Genomic DNA, 11465 nt, shown 5'->3' with positions numbered 1-11465 from the left:
CTACAACGGGTAGGGCCATAAGTAATCGTAGCTCGGCGCTAGAAACGCTACTACGGTAGGAGGCGTATATTTGGTTTCCCCCCCGGGGGGAAAACGCTAGTATTCGTAAATAACCCACGAGGCAGAATTTAGAGTACTCCGTACGCGTAGAATAACGTGTCGATAGCCGTGAGGTCATAGCGTCGAGTTAGGGCGACAGGGGGTCTATAAGATGGGCGTTCTGCACCAATATTACTAGGGCCAGCCTAACAATATTTATGGCCCCCCCCGTAGTAGGTTTTATACGGCTACTAGCGTTTTCACCAGGGGGGGGGTTACAAAATATCCGCCTCCTACTGTACGTAGTAGTAAGCATAAAGTGCCCAAAAAACCGCTAAATTAGGACTAGTTTGCTTGTTGTGTGGTCATAGCGCCGTCCAAGGGCGACAAGCGTGTCAGTATCGAGAAGCGTTTGGAGTGGCGAATACTAGCGCCGTGCTATGATTACTTCTGCCTGATACCGTAGTACGTAGTACGCGGCCCGAAGGCCTGCCGGCGGTCACGTACTTATGCGCTATTACATACTACGTAACCTTCACACACAACACCTCTGCTGTGCAGTTTTGACAAGTTTTAAGGTTTAGAGCTGTCACGCGTGCCTCACTGCCCTGGCCAATCATAAATCGTGACGCGCTGTGCGCCGGCTTACAGGGCGGAGACCCCTGTAAGTGGGACTCCTGTAAGTGGGACCGCTGTAAGTGGGACCGCTGTAAGTGGGACCCCCAGGGGCTCCACCCATTTGGCCACAGTTAGCTCTCTCTGATGTGTACTCCATACGGTGCTCAGACGATGAGTTTGCACTTCAAGTTCTACGCAGTGTCTGAGACTAGTAGGCGAGAGGAGAAGCAAATCAAACTCTACTATGGTATTCCCGTACGCAATAGACTTACCAGGATTTCTCAATTAAAGGAAAAATTGTAAGATGATCGACAGAAAGGCACGATTTGACTGGAAATCGGTTCTGAGCACTTGCAGTTCGCGAATCGGTGCCCAACCACAGCCACTTGAACGGAAGCCCGCAATCCCCACAACTAAACGGTAGTCATCTGCCTGCAGCCATCACTTATAATGCCACCTCAACGCTCTCATTTTTATCTAGCCACACAGCTTCAATAGCTTACTAGTAGATGTCCAGACATGACTTCGCTCGTCCCGACGACGTCTTCAGCTATATCGACACCGAGAGCAGATAAACAGGTGCAACCAGTGATTGTCTCCGTTGAGGTCGTAGAGCCTGAATGCCGTTCCGTCATTGCGCTTCGAAGCGAGAGTGATACATCAAAATGGTACGGGCCAGCGGAACCTGACAATGAGTGCGTTAAGTCTTTCTTTCTCGTCCCACTTTCCTTGGGAGATATATCCAAGCCAGTTGATCTAATTCTAAAACCAGAGGCTCCTCCATCGCCCAAGATGCCTACAGGAAAGCAGTACACTTTTGCCAGAAAGAGCTCAAAGGCGACCAGAACGGACAATCTATTTGGCTCGATGATCAGACATCCATGTCCGACGTGTTGAAAATTGTCAGTGATGCGGCGATGAGATATGACTTGAAGAAATCGCACAGCAGCAGCGTCAAGGTTAAGGCCAACAAGATACTGAATATGGTTGCGACAAGAGTAACACACTACGGCAACGTCTTCGATGTGCTGGCGCAGCATCATCCCGAGTATGTTGCCCTTGCTTGGGGGGCCATGAAATTTCTCTTCGTGGTAAGTCATTCTGTTGAACAAAGCCATCAGAGGTGGATCATATTGAAAGCAACTGACGGACTCAGGTGACCCTAAATCATCAAGAGCTGATCATGCGGATCGCTTCTGCATTTACAGAGATTGGGGACATATTGCCTCAGGTTGAGATGTCTGCTAATCTATATCCGAACGAATTTATCAAACACGCGGTTGCAAATCTCTACGCTCAGATACTGAAGTTCTGTAAGAAGGCCACCAAATGGTATAAGCGTAGCAGAGTAATGCACGCGCTCGTCGCCATAACGAAACCATACGAACTCGAGTTCAAAGATGTTGTGGATCAGATCAAGCTGCACGCACAGAAGATACAGCATCTTTCCAATGTATCCTGTCAAGCGGAGATGAGAGATATGCACATAACTCTCCGGCAAATCCAAAATACTATGAGTCGCATCGCTTCCGGTAAGAGAACCCCTATATTCAGAGAACTCTATTAGCGGCGCATCGATAGTTGACTGACCTCGATTAGGAAATGAAGGGACGCCTTTGCCGCCTGGTCAGAAGTCTACCCAGAGTATCACGCCAAAGAAAGGACGTCTTCTTTTGGAGAATGTTGAACGCTATCTCTCGTCTAGCATACAGAGCCCCGAAGAAAGTCTGCGGAGCGGTTGCGTATTCCGAGACCGGCGTAGATCAAGAGGCTCTTCCAAGATCTCACCGTCTGTTTGGCTTTCTGAAAGCCTGCATAAATGGGCCTCGGAATCAAGATCATCTCTCTTGCAAATAACCGGGTCCGTTGTCACCAGCTCTGCCTGCGAAGACTTTGCTCTTGACATTATCACGCTTGCGCGCTCAGCCGGACTACCTGTCGTGTGGGCTCTTCAATCAAGCATAAACTCTGTTACGTCCACAGTCGTTGTTACTGATATTGTGAAATCGTTAATTCGACAAATTCTCCTTCAGCACGCGGTCAAGTTCGCTACGAAATCAAGTTTGACTGAAGAATGCTTTGCACGCTGTGCTACAGTGCGCGACTGGCTACACATCTATGCTATACTGTTGAGCGAGAGTTCATGCACATTTATCGTCGTCCAGGGGGACGAAAATATGGCAGAGGTTATGATTGAGCTGGGACGAGTTTGGAAAGAGATTTCGGACCGAAATATTTGGGCGGCTGTAAAAATGGTCATCGTCAGCCACGGTCTCGGACCTGGCAACGATCTTCGTCCATACATTGGGGCTAATTGCTTCACTGTCTCCCTGAATGAAGGCCGACGACCTGGGTTGGGAAGAGGGGTCCCACCAGGTGCACGGAGAGTCTCTCGCCGCTTCCCGAATTTGCAGAGCGCTGGGGCTGAGCAGCTCCGTCCGCTGTTAATGGAGCTGTTAGCTGCAGAGCCACCACGGACAACATGATCAGTGTAGACTGAGGGAGCTTGAAAGTCACTACTCGACAGATTTGATAGTTTGAATATAACTTACTTGGTATTGAAGTAGAGAAGTGAAACCAAATGAATGCACTGCCTCAGTTGACTCAGCCCGTGTTACCCTGAAACCTGACCATGATTGGACGGGAAAGAGTGTTCAGACGAGGCTCCAAGCGCCGAGAATGATTGCCTTCCCATGCCTAGCCGCTATACATGTTGGCGGTCATGGATGGGAGAGCTGAGCCTTGCTCGTACTGCAGGTGAGGCTGGTGCTCGAACCAAGATATATTGCCTGTAAAATCAACCTGGACATCAATGTAGAAATATCTTTGCTGACTTAGGATTGCTTTCCGAGTCTCAACGCAGAGGGTAGACGTTTCTTTCTCGGCCTCGGTTTCAGCTACATAATGGATATCGGAGGGGAAGACCTTTCCATCCGCCTTCGCAGGCCTACCCGGGGCCTCTCCCAAGGTGCGGATGTGAGCGACGACGAGTTGTTTGTCGACGCAACTCTATCTCAGGATCGATCAGAAAATCCCGATGGAAATTTCCTCTCAAAGACTGCATGTCAACTTAGGTTTTCGCAAAGAGATGGTAAATAATTGCTCTTTGCAGTCCATTTGAGATAGCACTGACCATATTCAATGTCATACTTAAAGACGATGCGCCAATCGAGCTTACCACAATGAATGTCCGAAGAACTGATGGATTGGATGCGGAGAGTTCGACAATCCTGAAACAGCGCAGCGCATTTACTCGTCAACAAGATGAATTGGACAAAAGAATACATGAGAGTGAAGAAGCTGAGGAAGCTATAGAAGGAGGAGGAGGAGGAGGAGGAGGCGGACATGAACGTGAACGTGGACGAGGAGAAGGGCCAGGACGAGGATAAGGATAAGCTTGGCGGAAACCGTCCGGTGAGTGCAGCCACGCTCCCACCATCAAATATTGCTAGTATTGACATACCGGAAATACATATCTAGCTCCCAGGGCAAGTGCAACCGCAAGCGCAACCGCAAGCGCAACCGCAAGCGCAACCGTAAGCGTCCACAAGATTCAGGAGAAGATTCATACTAAATCCTCCCGGGCATTCGAGGTCCTCTCAGTAAATGGTGCTTCTGGTCTTGACCCAGAGCTGTACGGAAGTGGCCCACATTCAAAGCTTTTTACATCCTTGGTAAACACTATTACGAAGTTGACGGCGGAGAAGGTTGCCTTGCAAGAAGAATTACAACGTGCAGAGGCCAGTACATCACCTGATGGCGAGAACGATGAAAACCAACTCACTCAAGAAGGACCAGAGCCCCATCCCATATACGAGACTTTCCATACTGTAGATTGTGGAAAGGAGAGACAAAGCTTCAGAGATGTACCACGAAAGTTCAAAGGGGATGTAAAGGACGATCACCTCCGTGGCCGCGATGAGGTTGAGAATATTACCAAATATTTTCAGGATCACACTGCAACTGCGTTCGCGAGCATCCATTTCTACTCATGTGACCAATATGAAGCCCATGGGTCCCTCAGCTCTATTGGTTACAAAACTGGAAAACTTGTCCGTGATGGACCTCCTGCGAAATCTGAAAGTCGGATTATCGCCATTGGTGAAAGGCTCGTTGAAGCCTTGAAAACCATAATATCGTCAAATCCAAGCCGCTTCCCAGGATACTCGACCGATGATATGCCCTGGTTCTTTTACCCCCCATATTCTCTGTTTTATGTCCATAATAGGACTTTGACAGAACTTTTAGACTCTAGTAGTCTCAATGAAGGAGACCGCGCCCGACTTAGGCTTCTTTGCGAATGGCTCGAAAAGGATTCGGGTGCTGACTGGAAAGAGGCCGACGACCTACTCTCCAGAGGCAAAATCAATCAGAAGCACTACCGCAAACTTTTTCGACCAGACGAATTGATGTTAGTGCAAGATGGAGATGGGGTGACGAGTGCAGCCAAAGTCAACCTGTGGCCCCAGTACGCGGATGGTGACGATATAATTGGTTTCCAATGGTGTTTCAATGGAGTATTCAGGAAGGACAAGCTCAGAATTGCACGTTTGTATCAAACCAAGCTCAAACCATCTGACAAAGAAACAGATATTACGTCCTTGGAATATTTTCCATTACGGTTCGCAGGTCCTGAAGTCTATGGCAAGCTTCTGGCTCGTGGGGAAAAATTTTGGTCATGTCGCAAAAAGAGACTCATTTGCCATAAAGATACAGACCAGTCGCATTCGAAGGAGGTATGGTTTCAATTTCTGGCCCAGCGTTGATGGCATATCAGTATTTTGCAGTCAACAATGTCAATTCTTACGTTTCAACAGGCAGAGCGACGAATCATGGTTGACTACCAAATGTACAGACGCATATATAAGGATAAGATGATTTTCAATTCATCCCGAGACGACTTGGGAGCCGAAGCGATGGATAACGAACAACCCCCCGACGGTGACTTTCTTGTGCTCCTGCCTGCGTACATTCATGGATTTGATCTTCAACAGAAATTTTGGGGTATGTTATCTGGAAGACTGGTCACTCAAGCTATTGTTAACTTTTTCTTAGTCAAGCTACGAGTCGATCGAATAACAGACGTCACCTGGAACAAAGATGTGTTCGAGCGATTGGTGGTACCCTACCAAACGAAAGAGTTGATGCAGGCTCTAATAACAGCGCAAGCGACTCGTAGCGCCCCCGACATGATAGCTGGTAAAGGCAATGGTCTTATAATATTACTACATGGCGGACCGGGTACAGGGAAGACGTTGACAGCAGAGAGCATTGCTGAGCTTGAAGAAAGGCCTCTCTATCGTGTAACATGCGGAGATATTGGAGTAGAGCCGGGGGATGTGGAGACAGTGAGCTCACCCCCTTGCAACCCCCTTCTAAAATACGTTTACTAATCCTTGAAGTATCTGAATGCTACATTGGAGATCGGTAAGGCTTGGGGTTGTGGTAAGTTTGCTTCCCGAAATGAAACTTCCCGCTTATGAATAAGCAGTTGTGCTCCTGGATGAAGCCGACGTATTCATTGAGGAAAGGGGGATCGCCGACCTCAAAAGGAACGCTCTAATCTCTGGCACGTCTGGCTCGCTCTGTCTTTCACAAGACCGCTAATAGTGCTGAACAGTTTTCCTCCGTGCGCTGGAATACTACGACGGTATCATGGTCCTGACCACCAATCGGGTCGGCACATTCGACGCGGCCTTCAAATCCCGGATTCAACTTGCACTTCATTACCCAAATCTCGACCAGGAACAACGTGAGGGGATATGGCGAAATTTCTTCCACATGTTACGCGGCACTAAAGAACGCATCGATTTGGACGACCTGGAAATGAATGTGGGATCCCTCGCTCAGCATGAAATTAATGGACGGGAGATCCGGAACGTCGTCACCATGGCCAGGCATTTAGCACAGTTCCGCAAGGAGAGATTGGTATATCGCCATATGCAACACGCTATCGACACTGTGATCAAGTTTGACAAATACCTACAGGAGGTCAAAGGATGCTCAGATGATCGATGGGCACGAGCAGATGGGTTGAGATAAGTCACATATTTGAGAGCCGGCATGGGGTGTTGGCAAACTAAAGCTTACATGCGACAATCCATATTCATTATTTATCTTTCAGTTGTCCCTCCGACTAAACAACTACCGAAGGAATGCTGTGAGGAAATGAGCTATCCTTCCCAGAGTGCGGTTGATAGAAGGGGACGATGTCCATCCCGGGGGGATCGCTTGTGCGCAACAGAAAATATGGACAATGCGGAAGGGAAGTGGTGAATGTACGCTCTTAATCTCGAGGAGGAAGAGTTGCTGGATCCAAGAGAGGGAGGGGAGAGGCTGGGGTTTTGCAAGGTTTCCAATCAAATCAAATCAATTTGACCTCTATCGATCTATCAAATCAGGTAATTTGCATGTGTAGAAGGCAATTAGGCCAATTCCGAGCCAAATTGACCAGCAGTTGGTGGAGAAATCGATGTAAATGATGTAGCTATCTCCAGAAGGAGAAGGCTAATCTACTGTGCGGAGTGGCACGTGCGCATTCACGTGACACGCAGCGCCAAGGATCTGGCTGCCGTACGCCAAGGCGAATTCCAACAATTCTCTGTAAATTACGGAGTATAATTTTATTTCATATTCGCTCGCAACAACACAGATTCTTAATTTATTATGCTGAGACTTTCTAGGTGGCAGCACCGCAAATCACATGGAATGATCTCAAAACGAGACGGCCAAGTCCAGAAACGAACGCAAAATGGTTCCATTCAGCTTCCCACCCGCCCTAACCAGAAAGATTATCTGGAGTCGAAGCTCGAGGCCGCCAAAGCCCAAAAGAAAGCCTCGCAGAAGAAATGAAAATCCAACTTCGAACTTGCCTACAAGAGAGGATAAATAGAAATTCCGTAGATGGTTCAACGCTAGCAGAGCTTATAGAGAGAAGAAGAGGAAGAAGGAGGGTCAAGGAAGAGATCAAAATGACAGAGTAGAACAAAAGAGGAAAGGGAAGACACTAGATGGCTCGCCAATGGAGGCAAGTTCTGCGTGGGATGGTGGAAGTTTCAATCTGCAAGCAGTGTTGGACGGGTTTCTCTGCAGGAGGCCGGAGAGAAGGGAGGCCCATGGCCATTTATCCTATGAACGAATTCACATGATGCTGAAAGGCCACTGTTTTCGAGGGGCTCTTTTGGGAAGGGAAGGATGGGGGGTTACGCTGTGTGGTTTGTGAATGTTGCTGCAGGGCGGGCAGAAATCCAGGCCCAGCGACAAAAATAGTGGCATGAAGTCACAAAAAGCCGCCGAAAACAGCGTCCAATGTCCCGTAACCTAGAGTTGTGTTGTAGTCTCTCTGATTGGTGATTGAAGAGCTGTTGATAATGATAAAGGTTGCTGCTCGGACAATGGAATTTCTGTATCGTACTCGCGATTTCGTCTTATATTCTGCATCTTACAGTTGCTTAAATTTTGTTTTCTTCTACTGGTATCGGAGTTCTTCTTCTCTATAAGTTCTGCTAGCTGTGAGATAATCTCAAAGATTGCAGAGAGAATATAAAGAGAAACTTCGAACCGTAAAAGATGATTCTGGTCTCTGTAATCTGTGTTCGCTGATAAGCTTAGTAGAGTAGGGTCCGAAGAAAAACACTCTAGTTCTGTGGCACTCTGCGATAATTTCTAGTATCTGAATTAACGGAGGCCGACACTTGGCGAGTTAGTACACTTGGCGAGTCACTTTGTTAGGGTTCTTCGTAGTAACTTTATCACTCGATATACATACAACCCACAGTCAAATTCTACTACAAATGAAGCTATAGAGTATTCCTATTTAGGGTTCTTCGTGGGTATTGCCAGGATGAGTTTCTCCTGCGTTTTGTACGCTATCCTTGCCCGAATTGGCTCTCCTTTGGCCCTCCTTGCCTCTCGTATCTCTCGTAGAGAGAATGACCTCTGATTCTTCTCCTTCTGCAGCCTCTGTGTGCGCTTGTTGACCTCCTTGCTCTTATCCTGCTTTCGGATCTTGTGTAGCCCTGAATTGAGGGCTATATTGACAGAATTCTCTTGAATAGCGCCCTTGCCTAATTTGCGAATTTTGACTCGACTTAAGGGTGATAATTTGTGCTCAATTTGAGAGATAATAGTCTTATACTAATCAGGCTTTTTTGGAGTATCAAATAGGCTATTTAGAGTCAGTTTAGGATAGAAATCAGGCGTTGTACAGTCAAAATTTCGAATCTTTAGATCTTGCAGAATTAGGTCTTTATTTTGTGGCTATAAATCAGATCGTTTCTATCTAACGTATATATTACATTTAGAGAATACTTTAAGTCGTACTTTGTTGTAGATACTCGCAAAAGTCGCTTAATTAAGCGTAGTGTATCCTGTTAGGGTGTATTATTAAATAGCCTTGCTGTAGTACTGCCTTAAGGGAGAAAACGGCCCTATATTAAGAGGCTGCAAATAATAAGAGGTATGAACTAATAAATAAATAAAGTGGATATTACTCTAAAGGTACTCTTATTAAAAATTACTAGATATATAACTTTTATAACTATTAAGAATAAGTATTTAATGCTTGTTTTCGTTTAGAGAAGTCTTAGGGTTAAATATATATTATAACTAATTAATAATAAGCTTATTATTAGTCTATCTCTTTAGAAAAAAGGCCTATATCTAATTAGGGAGCTTATTAGTAAGTAGAAATTATTTAGACTCTGGTTCCTTACTAATATAAATAATATAAGGCTTAAGAAGCACTTAATAACTTATATATTTGATTATTAATACTTATTTTAATACTCTTATCTCTAGAGTAACAGAAGGACTAGAGAACTTATTAAAAACTATATAATCTGATACTGTTTAGCCTATTTAAAAGCCCTTTTCGTCTATATTATAAATCTCCTAACTTGGTATATCAAATTCATCTTGTAGTACTGAAATCTGCTTGAAAAACCTCTCAACTATATCCGTATCAAGCGCTAGAAGTCGCTTAATATCTATAGCCTGCGTACAGCCTGCTTTGAGTTATGGATGGCGCTTACGAAATCGAATTATTCATCAAGTACCAAGTGGCTTTGTATCCCCTTTCTTTTTGAGCATTTGCTTCATAACGAACGTAATTTAATGATAATTAGGACTCATATGCTGTTTTGGAGGTCCTCAATCCATGCCACAAGCACACTTTCTTCTAATTTCGTAAGTCGTTGAGAGTTGAGATCAATTGAAGTTCGCGCTTGACGGCCTCTGCGCCGATGGCCAAGGGTCCCCGGCGCAACTCTGTGATAGGCTGCAGCTTGCCGAATTGAGCGAAATCGTTTATCCTCAAGATCAATTAGAGCTTGCTGAATCGATTGCTCTTGGTTAGAAGTCATTGCGATTAATATTGAGAGAGTTGCGTTGATTCAAAGATAGAGAGCAGTCTGACGCGTAGGAACGCGTTGAGTGACTCGCCAAGTGTACTAACTCGCCAAGTGTCGGCCTCCGTTAGTCTTTACATTTTTAAGACTCATAGTGAAGAGGCCTGAGATATTTAGCATTTGGGGTGGAAAGGAAGGGGGGCTGTTTGAAGTGGGCTGAAGAGAGTGAGAGGGTGAGGGTGAGGGGTCAGATGAGGGAAAGCAGAAAACGAAAATGTGTGTTTCATGGGACAGCATCCAAAAACAGAGAATCTCAAAAACGGATTTGGTTAGTTTTAACATTTGACGATAACGTTTCAGAAAGATCTTCTAAAATGGATTCTAGAAAAGGTCCCCAGAAAAGGATCACAGAAAAGGACCCCAGCAAAGGAATTTACGGTATCGTACTCTTTTTCTGGTTTTCTATTTCTATTTAAATCTCTCTCATCTCCCCCAAAATAAGAAAGAAGTGTTAATGTTATGGGTAACTTAAAAGGTGCCCGTATATAAAAGAGAGTTGGGAACTTCTTTAGTGATAAAAGCTGTTCCAGATCAACATAGATATCTAAGGATCTCACATAACACAATGAAGCTTCGAGGAATTAAAACCGCAACCAAACGACAAGCAGAAAGCTTAAGAGCCAAAACACAACAACAAGACCGGCGGAAAGAAAGTCTCTTTAAAAAAGCATGCGAGTATAGTACTAAGTGCGACTGTTGAAGTTCTCACTCTGTTGTGTTGTGTATTCCTATCTAGATTTTCTAGTAGCTACCTAATAGGGATTTCCTATGCCAAGGCACAGGAGATCAGGACACGTGATATGTCAGAGCGGCGCTTACCCGCTTGGGGATTTGGCTGTACATGTATAGCCAAATCCTCTTGGCAGTTATGGCAGCTCGCGCTGCCCTGCAAGGAGGTTGTTAGCCATACGGCCGTACTAGCGTTAAGCTGTGTTGCTCGACACTCCCACTCAGACGTCTGGCTAGCAGACTACAAGTTGCAGGTGACAACAGCGCCAGGAGAATAGAAAGGAGACGCCATCGCTAAACATTCCTGCTCTTTGTTGTTTACTTAATCAGGAGGGATATTATAGTGATAACACAGACCAGCTATAAAAAAAGAAAAGTATAGTAACGTTATAATATATTAATTAAAGAGACTAATAAATAAAAATAAGAGAAAGGACTTATTATATAATAAGACTAAGATATATAAGGCTATAACATAAAATATTAGATTAGGCTAAGAAAGTTATTAATAGCTAAAAGAGTCTAAATTATCTTATAGATTCTAAGTACTTAGCTTAATTATAATAGAATATAATAAGTTATAAGTCTTATAAATAATAATATTAGTAATATTATTCTTTAAGACTTATAATTTAAGTAATTATAAATAATTATTAAATTTATCTCTTAATA

The 11465-nt window shown here is 44.9% G+C and overlaps 2 protein-coding genes across 2 annotated transcripts; both read left to right on the top strand.

Annotated features, from left to right (window-relative positions):
* Positions 1-1176: 1176 nt before the first annotated feature.
* On the top strand, positions 1177-3143 carry EPUS_09451 (uncharacterized protein; the record flags this gene model as incomplete). Its single annotated transcript, XM_007804421.1, has 4 exons — positions 1177-1352; positions 1430-1748; positions 1814-2189; positions 2257-3143. 4 exons carry the CDS (start codon positions 1177-1179, stop codon positions 3141-3143), a joined length of 1758 nt encoding a protein of 585 aa, XP_007802612.1.
* A 418-nt stretch (positions 3144-3561) lies between these two features.
* On the top strand, positions 3562-6699 carry EPUS_09450 (uncharacterized protein; the record flags this gene model as incomplete). Its single annotated transcript, XM_007804420.1, has 8 exons — positions 3562-3633; positions 3973-4071; positions 4145-4193; positions 4261-5393; positions 5475-5661; positions 5713-6005; positions 6060-6102; positions 6278-6699. The coding sequence occupies 8 exons, from the start codon at positions 3562-3564 to the stop codon at positions 6697-6699; spliced, it is 2298 nt and encodes a 765-aa protein (XP_007802611.1).
* Positions 6700-11465: the final 4766 nt, after the last annotated feature.

This window comes from Endocarpon pusillum, assembly GCF_000464535.1.
Source record: "Endocarpon pusillum Z07020 unplaced genomic scaffold scaffold3351, whole genome shotgun sequence".
In the NCBI taxonomy this organism is placed as follows: Eukaryota; Fungi; Ascomycota; class Eurotiomycetes; order Verrucariales; family Verrucariaceae; genus Endocarpon; species Endocarpon pusillum.
Note: the sequence above shows the minus strand (reverse complement) of the source record. Positions and strands in the feature narration are given on the sequence as shown.